Source organism: Haliotis rufescens, unplaced genomic scaffold, assembly GCF_023055435.1.
Source record: "Haliotis rufescens isolate VD_foot unplaced genomic scaffold, xgHalRufe1.0.p SCAF_1, whole genome shotgun sequence".
NCBI classification, from domain to species: domain Eukaryota; kingdom Metazoa; phylum Mollusca; class Gastropoda; order Lepetellida; family Haliotidae; genus Haliotis; species Haliotis rufescens.
Window position 1 is genome coordinate 87,573,288 of NW_025963779.1, and position 15,974 is coordinate 87,589,261.

Genomic DNA, 15,974 nt, shown 5'->3' on the forward strand with positions numbered 1-15,974 from the left:
TTGCCCGGCAGGGTATATATTTCCATAATCGTCTCATGTATTAATTTTCGGGAGAAACATTCTCGTATAATACACAATCGATCATCTGTATGTGATGACATGTTTTATAACTGTGCCATGGCTATAGCTTCCATATACTTCCCTTACAATAACTTACAAAAACATATATGACCCATTGCTTGCGACCACCTGGAGAAATACATACAACGTTCCTGTGTCAACATTTTTCGCAGGTATATCGGTGCTATCCCAAAATGAGACACATGTCATATGTAGATAGTTCCAAATGATGCAGGTAAGTTCGGTATATGTGAAAAATAGAAGGAATGGTACTTAACTTTTTTCCACGTGTATATTTAGAAGAGACGTAAGCAACCGAATTAAAAAACGCTTAATGGTCTTATAAAGAGGGGATTTACTTCTCAATATAGGGCACCAGGATGATTCAATACGTTAAATATACCCTGCAATAAACAACGTCACAGACATGCTTATAGTATAACAATGACACTAATGACTGGGCCTACGAGTCTCAGGCGACGATGAAATATATTGACCTTTGCTGGCAAGGTTGTCGTCTGCCGACTTTCTACTCCCACTGATGAAATATGGCGTCTGTGTAAAGGCATAGACGCCAATGGGAGAAGAAAAGGGAGTGAGTGTGCGTGCATGCGTGCATGCGTGCATGCGTGTAGTGTTACGCCGCGAACAAGCAATTTTACGGCAGGGGACACCAGAAATGGTCTTTACACATTGTACCCATGTTGGGGAATACAAATAGATGCCGATGAGAAAGGAAATAGACGCCAATGAGAAAGGAAATAGACGCCAGTGGGAAGAAATACCGAAGAGAAAACATATGAGGCAGGGGATAGGATTAGACGCCAATTGGAAAAGGATTAGACCCTAAATTGAAGAAGAAATAGACGCCAAGAGGAAGATACATGTAAGGCCCAAGACGTGAATGTTGAAAGACGTTGGTGAGAAGAAAGATCAAGGCCTTCACATGAACGTTCTTTGAGAACGATACAGTTGGAACATGGCAGCCCTGGTGTAGATACTACAGATGAAGAAATGCCATTACAATACTAGACCATTATAGTATATGCACTCTGTTTACACGTGTAACGCACCCGTGAAGATCCGGGATAGAATAGGTCTTCAGCAACCCATGCTTGTCATGATGGCGAATGTGCTTGTCGGAAGAGGCGACTAACGGGGTCGGGTGGTCAGGCTCGCTGACTTGGTTGATGCATGTCATCGTATCCCAATTGCGTGGATCGATGCTCTTGATACCAATCACCGGATTGTCTGGTCCACATTCGATTATTTACAGACCGCCGTCCTATAGCTGGAATATTGCGGCGTTAAACAAAGAACAAACAAAAACACGAGTAACGCCAGCAGTATTAGCAATTCCGTCTTTTTCTCTGGAGACATGTTTCTTCATATGTTGCACATCGTAATGGGTCTTATACATTCGAATATATGAAAAGAGTTGCCACGAGTAGTGAGATTTACTTTGGATTGGGTCATTTAGCCCCAATATGATTATAAATTCGTATTATATACTAAGATCGGAGGGAGCAGACACCAGCAAGAGAGCACTGTACCAAGTGACCAGGAGTCACGTCCCTTACATGTACCAGGATTTCATGTTCGTGGGTTCAAATTAGAGATTGTTCAAGATTACAATCCTTGATCTGTCAACAGCATACCCGTCCTGCAGTGGGTTTCGTCCATGTGCTCACGTGTTTAGTGTTATATGACTATATGTAAAACGTCAACCAAAGACAATAATCAGTCTGGATTATCCGCCGAAACAGATTCCACTGGGCGTAAATGGCAAAATAGTGCAAAATATAAAATGTATCACGGAAAGTCATGATAACACCGGGTGTTCGCCACTCACATAATTTGCCTAAAATATTTTGGACCGTCATTCAACTTGAAGAATTTTTCCGCGCTTTCCGTTCAGCTCAGCTGTATATATACAAGAACTATAAACCTCTTCACTTTCATCACGTTTGCAAAATGGGAGATTGCATGGGTAATTTTTATATAAGATCTGGAGTTGATTTAAGTAATCTTTGCAAGTTTATACAAGCCACCATGTCTGCAAATGCAAATGTAATTAGGTGTATCAATCAAATAATAAGTAATATTCTAATGATAGTTTATTATAAATATATGTATACATCACTTTCACAGTATACATCTTGACTTACTTTGTAGGGGCGGTCGGGTAGCCTATTGGTTAAAGCGTTCGCTCGTCACACCGGTTCGATTCCCGACATGGGTACAATGTGTGAAGCCCATTTATGGAGTTCCCGAACGTGATATTGCTAAAAGCGGTGTAAAACCATACTTACTCACTCACTCACTCATTGACATGGAGGGGCGGTCGGGTAGCCTAGTGGTTAAAGCGTTGGCTCGTCACGCCGAAGACCCGGGTTCGATTCCCGACATGGGTACAATGTGTGAAGCCCATTTCTGGTGTCCCCCGCCGTGATATTGCTGGAATATTGCTAAAAGCGGCGTAAAACCATACTCACTCACTCACTCACTCATTGACATGGAAATACGCACCCGACCATGCAAGCACATACATACGCTAGAACGTATACATATATTGTTCACATAAACTTGTTTGTGTGGGTGCGACATATTATCATCCTATAATTAGACTGGATAAAAACAAGGAAGTTGACATAATATAAATCTCTTTATAGACATGATACCAACACGGTGTCTAATTGAGGTTCATGCATTGCCATATCTGTGTAAAATGATACCCGGTGCTGTTCAGTTCGCGTATGTATCATTGCAGTAGATCATAAACCTCCCGTGAAATGTGTGAACAAAACATTTAATAAAAACTTCAACCTTTGACTGCAAATGTTTCCCATGGGACATATCAATTCACCAACAATACAAACTTCACACCGCACATATCACATTATTCATGCCATTTTTGCAGTTTTGACATTCTACCATTGCAAACATTTCAGTAAATTATTCAGCTCAATTTCCACCTTACAGTTTCTTATACGGCAAACTGGGAAATCATTGACAGTAGACAGCGTACTGCCTATATTGGCTATAGTACGCAATCAGGGTAAACTTTGCAATTCCCCCAGTTCTGTTATTGTCGATGCTGTAGTGAGTTAGCAGGTAAATTCGCACAATAAGTACTGTTACTGAGAGAGATAATCATTCTCAGATGCACAGATCGTAATGTTCCCGTTCAGGTCAAATAATACAAGTGACCCGCAATGTTGTGTTTTGACAGGAGTTAAAACCGGAAGTACACAATCAATCACGTGACAAAGATGGCGGACAGTGGCGATGAGGGGAGCTTGCCCTCCCCTTCAGACGATACAATTCCAACCGCTGTTTACGGTCCTCGAATAGTACATATAACAAAGACAGAAACAGGCTTCGGCTTTAATGTTAGAGGACAAATTAGCGAAGGAGGGGTGTTGAAATCTATTGCCGGAGTACTCTATGCACCCCTCCAACATGTGAGTGCTGTTTTAGAAGGAGGGGCAGCCCAGAAGGCTGGGATACGAAAAGGAGACCGCATCTTGGAAGTGTGAGTGTCACTTTCTCGTGGTTAATTACTCCTTTAACACCTGTGTTTTTAACTTTAGTTGAATATATGACACATTGTGTATGTTGACAGCTTCTTGTTCGGTTATGACGGTAATGATAATGTTATGCGGGTAGTTGATCTAGAATTTGACAGCTGACGCTGGCGTTTATGTTTTGTTAAACGTATTTTCCATTTAAGGTTGCTGAGAATGTTAAGTGTGAATGTCATAAGGTTATTTTGAATCACTGTTTTCAAGTGTGTCAGTGTGTCGACATGACAGAACGGAAGACAGACGGATCTTGTGTACACATGGGTAGCGTGAACGTTTTTCTTATTCTCAATCAAAAGTATTTGCTTTCTTAATGAAATCAAGTTGTTTTACTATATGCTTTGTTCATGTTGTCAAGGTATGATACATATCTAGGTAATAAGGTTGCGTTATATTGAAATCAAGACTTGTCAGGTTATGTCCATACTCCCACACCAAAGAATGACAGAAGATCACTTACACTGACAATGGCTTTTAAACTTTGTCCGTACTGTCTGAAAATAGTATTTTTACAATGAATTTGAATTCATACAATGATATAACATTGTATGCCCTACCACCACACCAACACTCACACACGCATGTACTTATTATAACAACTTATTCTCATACATGAGCTAATGACACCATACATGACTCTTATTGACAATGTATTGCGATGCACTAATCTTCAGTCAATCGTTACACCCCTAATGCAAACATGATCATAGCACATTGTTTCACTTTCTTCTGCACCTGTTAAGGTCTTTAGTTTCTTCTCTTTTGCTGTTTTATTTTTATCTTTAATGCATTCTATGAACAATAAAATACAACATGACGTTATTCATAATGTTCCAACAGCAAATGGCATACTTCTTCAATTATTGCATGTCTTATTGTTTACATCTACAAACTATTTAGATTTCTTCCCCCAAACCAGATTAAAGCCTGTCTCTATATATTGGTCCTGTTATATGGCTATCAGCCATCTATGCAAAGCCATAACATTTGCTGCAGTATTAATGCAGAATATGAACGTCTTGAGTATGTCTAGATAAGCCCTGTCTGATAAATTGATAATGTCTGATAATTGGTATATATAAAGTTTTCTGAATGGATATCCACATGTATCTTTAAGCAAGGTGTATTTTAGATCAACATGAAATGAAGAAGTTTTGTTTTGTTTTGTATTTTATTTCCATTGTCACATCATGTACATAATACTATTGTTTTATTATTGCTATTTTTGATAGTGTAGCCTGTCATCAAAGTTAAGTTTTGATTTTAACTTGTCATGGGAGTATTGCCGTCAGGCCATGGACAGTTGTGATGCATGGGGAGTCCGAAACACCCTCACTATGGAGTACAAATCAGGAATCAATTGATTGTCAGACAAGTCAGTAGTAGTGTGGTGGTGTTACGCTATGGTGATACAGTATTGTATCCTGATATGAGGCCCATGATACAATACATCGATTTACAACCCATCACAATACATACATCACAGTACATTACAAGTTATATTGATGTAAAATATGTGAATAATAACAGAAATTGTTCATCAACCAGCTTGCGCAAATCATCACATATTTCATGGTTGGTTATAAGAATAACATTCACAGTGCCCTCTTCCCTATTTGTTCTACCCTACAATATCCCATCTTTGATCTCTGAACATTAAAAACAAATGATTCAGGGCTTGGGGTTCACCTGCAAAAAGAATGAATATCCACTTATGAAATACAAAATACTATACAAATCATATCGTACCCATAGTATACGGATAATGTCGTATTGCAAACCCACCTTATCATTAGAATTTTTCGTTTCAGCAGTGCCCAACATAAACTGTGTTTTTTAAGTGATAACTTCTGTTCACTAGAGGAGCAGTTGGTGACTCTATTGCCAAGCCTGAGCCTAGTAAAGTTATGTTTGGTCAAGTACACTATGCTAATAATATTCCATATGTTAACAAAATCAACTGAACATGATGCTTAAGTTCAAGCTGGTACACTCAAAATAATAACCTTTGTGTCATCTTCAGGCTAAGAAAAATGATAAACATTCACCGAGTAGGTGATAATAGTACTTATGTGTTGCTCATTCATAAGCCTAAGCCATAATGTGAACTTTGAACATTTTGAAGTCATTGGACTCTACATATAGCATGGGCTCCATCTTGCTATGTGGTATCAATTATCAAATATAATATCAGATATCACAAATTCAAACTGTTGTCTTGTGGATTGCTAGTTGTAGGGAATTAACTTGTAGGTACGTTCCCAGCATGTGGCACCTTCGTTAATCTCCTGGTGTTATCGCTGGTATCATTGCTGCCACCAGTGTGCAAGCAAACATAACAAGAGTCTTCTAAACAATTTCCAGGGTTCCAAATATTTTTGAGCCATTGGGTATTTAATTAAAATTTTTTATTCAAATTGAGTATTGATAGTTTTCTTTAGGTATTCAATATATTTTACTTGGGGTCCAGTCTATTGTGTATCGATACACCAATGAACAGACAAATGTTTAAATGATTTTATTTAAATGCTGTTTCAGGTGACTTCTAATTTTGTATCTGACCGTGTGCTGCCCCATGTTTGTAACATGTCACGAAAACCCACAACAGCCATAAAGATGTCTAATTAACTAGTAATTAATAAGCAAGACGTATTGCCTTATTTATGCATTATTCATAACAGTAACCTAGGGTTCATGTTTGTATGATCCCTGCAATCGATCAGTAAATAAAGATCGGTAATGAAATATAGGTATGCAAAGTGCTGTTATACTGTTGTTTTGTTTTTTAAAATTTCATGCATATTTGTAAGCAAACAAATCAAAATTTATTGGGTAACTGTTTATGGTTTGTATATTCTTAACAAATACCAACCTTATCTGGAGCTCTGATGTCTGTCTAGTCTGTCTAGTCTGTCCTCCAGGGGCGGTCAGGTAGCCTTATGGTTAAAGCGTTCACTCGTCACGGCGAAGACCCGTGTTAGATTCCCGACATGGGTACAATGTGTGAAGCCCATTTCTGGTGTTCCCTGCCGTGACATTGCTGGAATATTGCTAAACATGGCGTAAAACCAAACTCAAATTGATCACAAAACAAAAGTCTTTCAAACCTAATACTGGTTGTAGAATACATTAGAAAAGGAAAATCATGTGGCAAGTCTAGATTGCCTCAGCTCTCAAAAAGAATTGTTCTGGGCGCCATTCGGATTCTATTTTTTTATTTTGTAGATATATGGTTTTAAATAATATTTTTAGGGCCAAATCATAGTAAATGTTTATCTCCTCTAAACCCATATATATTTGTGTATTTGGGTATGCCTGCAGGAATGTCATAATACTGAATTGGGATAAAATTTACAACTGACTTACTAATTCCCAGATCAATTTACTTTTATTTGTTTAATCAGATTGGTTTAAGTTTGCAGACTAATGGAAAAGCACCCATCTGTCATCGTAGATTGTCAATAAACTAATTACATGATACATGTAGTTGAAATTAAATTAAACTTAAATTTGACAAACAATCAAAACAATTTAGCAGGAGGAAGAGTATTCGGCGTCATGAAAGTCATCACTTGTTTCACTGTCGTTTTTGTAAACAACTGTTGTTTGGTTGTAAGTTCAACTCCATGCTTGGTTGCAGGCCAGCTAGCACAGTTTGGAGCTGTGGCTGTTGGGGAGTGATAGTGTAGTGAGCTCTTCAAATGGGCTATCACTTTGAGGAGCTTGGTCATATGTTATGTCAGATAATATTTATTAACATCTTTTGAATGGATATGCTAATGTTTCTTCAAACAGTGTCAAACAAGGTATATTTTTTACGGTGGAAGGGGGCGGGTACAAATATTAGTATCTTTTAATTTTTGATACGTTAGATTTATCAACTGGACTTACTCTTGATTGTGTAAACTTAATTTTACCCCTGTTTTTGCAAATTACACAGGCGGCTCCCAGCTATGTCCCAGTCTCATTAGAATATCTCCAAATGTCCTCTCTGGTGTATCTTAACTAGAGGCCGGAGGTGTGACAACATATTCGTAATCGGGTATATGATGGAGGCATTGTTTCAGTTTAGGCCAGACAGGTCAAGGGTCCTTATAGAGATACTGGTGCAAGTGTTAAGAATGGAAATAACTAGATATCCTTGAAATTGTTATTTATTGCTAATAGTATCGTGATGCTGTTGGTAGAGTCACTTGGTGTCATATGTTGGCACATTGTTCTTTCAAACAGGATTTTATATATATATATATATATATATATGGATTTTACAAGAATATTGAGACCTTGATAGCTTCCCATGTACCTTTTGACAAAGATCTTAGTATATTGAATTTCCAAACTGGCATAATAATGTTGATTAATCTTCTTTACCATGTTTAGAGAACTTATAATGCATGTTGTAAGTCACTGCTTAACATGAAATTTTGTTCATTGAATATTGAGCATAAAGATTTGATTAAGCCCACAGAGTTCAGAGTTAGTGCAGAAGTAAATCGGATTTATCTATTATATCAAACACTTTCTGTCAGAAATGTTATATGATGGCTAATGAAGATGATTATCATTTTTGGATATGTCCTACTGATTCAGACTGCTGTATCAAATTTACCCCCTAAACTATCATCTTCACCCATTTAGAGAGAAATTATTTATGTTATTACAAGAAAATTATCTTTCAATACAACAGAATTTTGCAATATTTCTAAAGAGGAATTTTCATTCACTGTGTCATTTAAATCTGTTGTTGTTATTAATGTTGCATACTATAGCATATGTGCTCAAAATATTTGTGTATAACATAAATGCCATATTACGTGCCTCTGCTCCCAGTAGTGCCTTCCTGACAAACTTCTTGACAACTTAAAGTAATCTTTATAATCATCCCATACGAAGACCGAACTTCATATCACAGTCTGCATTTTCATGTGTATACCACAGACCCAACAGAAAGCATCTACATTGAAGGAGTACATGTATATAATTGCCAGGGCCTAGATTTTCGAAACGATCTTAGCTAAGATAAATCTTAACAACTTACGTTCAAAGATCAGATATCTTGAGGTTAAGATAAGATAGATTTTCGAAACTATTGTAAACCTGTCGCAGATCGTTCAGAGTTACGATACCTATCGTAACTCTGACAGAGAACTCATTTGTGTTAGAGATTGAAAAAGCGGGGTGTTTCCCAATGACTTCACTGGGATTTCCCAGCTGCTGACAATAACAACATATATAAGTGAAAAATATTAAATATTGTATACAAATATTTGATCACATGTATTTCCTTGTTAAGTCAATAAATACTACACTGTATAGTTAAAATTCAATTATTAAAACTACTAAAACTACTACGATTTTAGATGTAAAAACTTATGCGAAACCTTTATATTTTTATTTTACATATGTAGATTGATATAATTTTATAAAATGCGAAAATAAAGACTAAGCATTGGCATAAATGCGATCCAGAAAATATAACAGCAGAACTCTGCACTTTATGAAAACTGTAACATTGAGCAAAGTGTCTCGGGCGAATACAAAGGGAAACCACTCTCAACTAGAGTTTGAACTAAGATTAGCTCCCCCTGAGTTATCAATAAGGTCACGGTCATTACTGTAGCCTCCCGACACCTTCCGTTTTTATCCTTCCCAAATTATCGAAAAGGTATGTTGTTTCACACTTCTTCATCATGGACTCGGATAGAAATATATTGTAAGCTATTGACTCCACAGTTATGTGGATCGCTGTCATGATTAAGAACATTTTTGACGTGAAATCCTTGATGCGTTCTTCGTGTTTTCGAAGTGTCGATTTGAATCACTCAGTTTTACAAAATGAAATGTCATTGTTTGAACGTAAAGCAGACTAATTTTTTGGCAAAATATCTATGGAAAAGTATGCCGCCATCTTGGATGAAGATAAAATAAACTTACGACAGGTATGGGGCTATCTTAGATTTACGACAATCTTAAGATATCTCAGGGCTACGATAGTTTTGAATATATGCTACGATAGCCTACGATTTCCTTACGATAGATTTACGATAATTTTAGGGCTACGATTGTTTCAAAAATCTAGGCCCAGGTAACTAGTGATCAGGGATCCCGAATTTGTTGTTGCCAATCGGACATTTCTGTTTTGATCACACCCACCTCATATTTGACAGTTACCGTTGGAATATGTGAATAAAATAATAAACAAACAACATCAAGGGTCACTTTCTTAACATATACCATATTTTTTTAGTATAGTGCACACTTGTGTCCCCAGTAAACACACCACAATGAGTTTGGCTGTTTTTTCCCCAACACAAACTAAAGACACTGGAAATAGCATGTCAACAAATCCGTACAGAAATACACAATTTGTGCAATTTATTTCTGTTATTACACTATATGGTTATAAAAGTGTTCATTGTGTATATGGACTTTGCCATCTATTTGATTAAATTTAGTCAATCATTCAGTATTGTTTACATTAATTTCGGCGAAATCATATTTGAAGTAACTCACCTTTATTTGTAGCAACCATGGTCAGAATACTGATATTGGTGCTTTGAAATCAACTTTAGTTGACAGAGAATGGAGTCATGTAATCATATATTGTAAATGCCACACTTTTGACTCATTAAAAGTCATATTTGTTGTAGTTTGACTGTTAAATAACGTTTTCGCAAGTCCGCTGGAAGTTTCAACGGTGACGGGTCAAATTGTTCCCTAAAGAAAAAGTACCTGGTAATAGCAATCAGCTTTTCCAAAGTGCTACTCTTATGGTTATTATTATTTTAAATATATAGGGTAAAAGATGCGCTATAGTAACACTATATTGGAATATAATATTTCTGATAAAGTAACAGTTTCAAATACAATTCTTTTGATAGTTGCATCAAAATTCTTTGAAGTTGTATAATCATGATTAATGTTATTTTTTAGCCAAATGAACAATAGACATGATAGATTGGTAGAAAATGTCTGCACATGTGATTTCTATTTCCGGCTTAGTTTACGAGACAATATACATGGTAATCTTAATTTCTGCAAATAAAACAATGCCTAGCAGAACTGGAACTACAATTTATATGGTGAATCATCCTGTCTACTTATGTTTTATATCAAGTTTCACTTTTTCTTTAATTTAAGTTTGTTATCACCTGACTTCCCTGAAGGTATATGGTGTAGTTTTTACCACGCTTAATATGATGTTGACCGATAGCGCTCGGTCATCCTTGCAAGTTGTGTATACACTTAATAAACAACGAAAACACATGTCAGTCTCGGGTTCCACCGCTTTATTTTATATGACTTTGTTATGATATCCCATCACCGTTTGCAATGATTTAGCTATATTAAATTGACCCGTGAAGATTCGGGATAGAATTGGTCTTATGCAACCCGTGCTTGCCGTAAAAGGCGACTATGCTTGTCATGCATCAACCAACTCAGCGAGCTCATGACCACCCGATCCTGTTACTCGCCTCTTATGTCATTGTATCCCAATTGCGTGGATCGATGCTCATGATGTCAATCACTGGATTGTCTGATCCAGACTCGATTATTTACAGACCGCCATCATATGCTTGAATATTGCTGAGCAGGTTGCTGAGCAGTTTGCTGAGTAGGTTGCTGAGTAGGTTGCTGAGCAGGTTGCTGAGCAGTTTGCTGATCAGGTTGCTGAGCAGGTTGCTGAGCAGGTTGCTGAGTAGGTTGCTGAGCAGGTTGCTGAGCAGTTTGCTGAGTAGGTTGCTGAGCAGTTTGCTGAGTAGGTTGCTGAGCAGTTTGCTGAGTAGGCTGCTGAGCAGTTTGCTGAGTAGGCTGCTGAGCAGTTTGCTGAGTAGGTTGCTGAGTAGGTTGCTGAGTAGGTTGCTGAGCAGGTTGCTGAGCAAGTTGCTGAGCAGGTTGCTGAGTAGGTTGCTGAGTAGGTTGCTGAGCAGTTTGCTGAGCAGTTTTCTGAGCAGGTTGCTGAGTAGGTTGCTGAGTAGGTTGCTGAGCAGTTTGCTGAGCAGGTTGCTGAGCAGGTTGCTGAGTAGGTTGCTGAGCAGGTTGCTGAGTAGGTTGCTGAGCAGTTTTCTGAGTAGGTTGCTGAGCAGGTTGCTGAGCAGGTTGCTGAGTAGGTTGCTGAGCAGGTTGCTGAGCAGTTTTCTGAGTAGGTTGCTGAGCAGGTTGCTGAGCAGGTAGGAGAATGACCAACTGTTTCATAAAGATAGTGTATGCATCAGTTCTCTTCAGATTCCCAAGTCAAGCGTTCTTCAGGTCCAAAGGTTGCCTCACAGCATCATTTTCAGTAGATTGTAGTGTAAGGGTGTAAGCTGTTATTACCATAGCTGTGGAACTAGACAGAAACCTGTTAGTGTCTAAAGTGTATTATTTCTAAATTCCTTCAAGTTTTTCCTCAGTTCAAATTACACTACCATTTCATTACTTTGAACAAGAAGGTACTTGATGAACGATGACATCACACCTAGGGATTTATCCAGGATGTTTGTCTCAATGTCTTAGTTTGGTTATGTAGGGATATGTATCATGTGTATTTCTTAGCCTGAAGCAAGAAGTAAACTGGGAAAGAAATTTGTAAACAGATGTACTTGCTGTTGAATTATATGAACTGATCACTGAAAATCATGCACACATGCACGCACGCACTCACTCACTCACTCACTCACTCACTCACTCACTCACTCACACTCACTCACTCACTCACTCACTCACTCACTCACTCACTCACTCACTCACTCACTCACTCACTCACTCACTCACTCACTCACCTTGTACTGAATGTACTGATTTAACTTTTACTGCATCTGCCATCTTTGTTTATTTGAAATGACTTTTGCCATTGACTTGTTATAATTCTTGGTGTGAATGTTGTCCAAACTGTACAAAATTGCTTAAAATGCAATTAAATGTTTACAATATTTCTGGGTGGACATGCCCCAAGACCCTCTAGAGTTTTGCTCTTTTTTGGTCAAAACCTGCTCACATCCCTGAATTACATAAATAGGAACTAATGGTCATTGCCTTAGAGACTTGTGCAAGTCTAGTACAGCTTGTATGGTAAGCTCAGCCATAAATTATCCATATCATTATGTAAATAATTGATTGGAAGTTATGAAGAAACACAAAGTTCTTCTAGCCAATAGTCTCAAAGGCTTTGCACCAGACTGATGCAGTGTCACAGTCAATTCTCTATAGATATTGCAATATATTGTGACACATTTTCTGCACATGTATCAGTCTTTTGCAATATATTTCATTATTTTTTTGCATTGTAATTGTCATTACTGATAGTAAATCCATTTTCTGTGGACCCTTAGGGCTTTCAAGTTAGAAAAAGTTACCAGTAACCTTATGCATGTCATAAGAAGCAACTATAGGATTGTCTGGTCAAGATCAGTAACTCAGGCTACACTTTTTTTAACTTGCTTTATGGATCTGTCAACTATAAATTTTGTAGAAATGAAAATATTTTTTTGTCAAAATTTGCTCTCTTTTTTTATTGCGACGAGAAGCTGATATATTGCATAATTTTGTAGAAATGAAAATATATTTTTGTCAAAATTTGCTCTCTTTTTTTTATCCCGATGAGAAGCTGATATATTGCACCCAAAACTATTTTCGAATCCAGGACCCACTGAAGTGGACATACATTGAACATGGGAATCAAAATAATGTTTGTTGATTTTCCTGAAATTGATTGGATGCATAGATACACAACAGTATTCTCGCTTGATTCATCAGGTTTACATTGCATAAAGCAACAGCTGTGTTGCAGGCTCCTCGCACATGAATTCATTTATATATTTTTATACCAGCCAACCTCTGAAGCAGAAAACCAAAAAAACAACAAATTGAATTGCTTTTTTTCTCCCACCTACCAGTAGGTATTTTCATGTAAAAAATCTGTAAAGATAGCTAGAATAGTGTGGCCTTAGTTGATTGTCTACGTGTTGTTATACTAGTATTCTGACCGAGTGCAATGTTGCTCATAATATTGATCATTGGTTTGTCTGGTTCATACTCAATTATTTACGGATTCTTGATATAGCTGGAATATTGCTGCCTGATTCATTTGTTGAAGGTTTGTTTTGGAGAATAGTTTTCGAGCACTCATCTGAGTAGTGTGAGTGAGTTGGGTTTAACACCGCTTCTAACAGTATTCCAGTTATATCAAGGCTTGTCGGCTTGATGTGGTAGGAAAGCCCGAAGTGATGCAGGTCTCAGACGTTTACCACTTGGGTGAAACCCACGAGCATTGGTATGGTGCTGACAAACCTAAAAACATCATCAGGGCAAACCAGGATTCGAACCCACAATCACAGGTTTCTGGCGTGCCTAAGGGACGCAACACTGTACAGGGAATTGCGCTGCCTTAGACAACTGGGCCACACGTGCCCCCTCATCTGAGTAACTGTTGGGTATGTCATGTGTTGACAAACCATCAGAAACAATTTACTTCCTCTTAGCTAAAGGATAGGCCTACCGTTAACTTCATGAGAAGATTGTTTCGGGCAAATGGGCAAATACTTGATATTCTCCGTGCAGTTATACAGTTATCATGCCAGTGTCTGTATTTACTTCTGCGTGTGGTCCCAACTTGGACTTTGAGGCATTTGAACACTAATGTTAAAAATTTAGAGGGTCTTAATACAATAGAAGGGCTCGAGGACCCCAGGATCCCTAAAATGTCGAACACTGGCATTGTTTTGAAACTTTATCATGTTTGTCATATCATGAGTATGTACTTTAGGTTACCTAACTGGTGAAGAAATATCAAACATCAGCTGTACCAAATTATCAGCAAGACCACATTTCAACTCTTGTGACAGTTGGTTTGTCTTTTTTATTCTGATTTCAGGGGAAATGATGATTGTTTCAGGCACTTGCCAGAATAATGATATAAAAATGTAGACAAACTATCAAAATAAGCCAATTTCGTTGTTTGAAGGATGCCTAAAGCAGGTGGTGGTCCATCTTCCCGAGGCAAGGGCATTAACTGACTATAACAGTCCAGTTTCCAACCTTGCCAAACTAGGCTTTAACGCCCTTGCCTCGGGAAGTTGGGGGTGGTTTAGGAGAGTGTGCCTAAAGTTCTCCTTATAAGTGTAATGTGTGTTGTCTATTGTGATATATGAGCAAATATTAACTCAAGTGTTTCATATTGCCCTGTTTTCTTGTGTTTTAGGAACAATGTGAATGTAGAAGGCTCCACCCACAAACAAGTGGTTGATCTGATACGTTCTGGAGGGGACCGTCTCACCCTGACAGGTGAGTTGATGTAGGACCATGAAGCTGTGTCACCGCTCGGCACCCCTGGGGCAGCTCCCAGCACCATGTGCTTGTGTAGAGGCTGACTATAATGAGAATCAGGTCGTCGCAATGTGTAACGTCTGTGAGTGAGTGAGTGAGTGAGTTGGGTTTAAAACCCGATTTGAACAGTACAGTAGAACAAGGATATAACGAACTACTAAGGACCGGAGAAATTAGGTTGTTATATATGTTGTTCGTTATATACCTTTTGCTTGGAAATGTCCGCCATCTTGGATAAAACAACAAATAATACACATAATTGCAGCATTGACTTGTTTGGCAGTGATCACTTCATAGCATTCAATTAATAACATTTAATAACATTACATTCATAACATTTTTTCACCATTGTTCATCAAACATATCACTATTTACATACGGGAAGATGTGTGGTCAGTAATTTTGCCGTGGCCTCGTTTTGCTGACTGCATTCGTGAAACTGGCTCGTTGAGATCAGGCAAAGTATCGAATGATGTCATCTTAAAAAAGTTTGTTTTACAGGCAAGATTAGTCCAATTACAGATAAGATTAATAATGTCACCGCAGTTGTGTTGATTTGCTGCTGATTGCGCATAGCCAATCATTGTGAGTGACACTTGACACTGAGTGAGATTCCTCAGTTCTCTATACACGTCACTAATTAGTGGTATTTTGGCTTGTCAGGGATCAGATATCAATTCGCTGTACATTAGTTCACTGTAGAGAGTTTGTTGTTTACGTACATTGTATATGATAAGATATAGGAGATAACTCAGGTATTTTGTTCCCTCTATCCGTGTTAGTTATTTTACCGTGTTCCACTGTAGTCAAGTTATATCATGGCATGTCAGCTTAATGTGGGAGGAAGGCCTGAAGTGTACAGGTAGCCTCTGTGATAGTGTGTCATCCTCGCCAGACAATATTGCTCACAGTTTTCCTGGACCAGACTATTATTTATAGCCAGGATGTTAGTGTAAAACAGCCTTCAATCACTAATTTGAAGCCCCTGACTGTGTCGTTAGGGGACAGAAACACAAACTAATCACA

The 15,974-nt window shown here is 38.0% G+C and overlaps 1 protein-coding gene across 1 annotated transcript in view; it reads left to right on the forward strand.

The window, feature by feature from the left end:
* Positions 1 to 3,332: 3,332 nt before the first annotated feature.
* Positions 3,333 to 15,974, forward strand: part of LOC124147068 (sorting nexin-27-like) — a 48,051-nt gene continuing 35,409 nt past the window's right edge. The window contains exons 1-2 of the mRNA XM_046517673.2: positions 3,333 to 3,595; positions 14,824 to 14,906. Coding sequence (XP_046373629.1) covers positions 3,333 to 3,595; positions 14,824 to 14,906 — 346 coding nt within the window. The remainder of the gene's footprint in view (positions 3,596 to 14,823; positions 14,907 to 15,974) is intronic.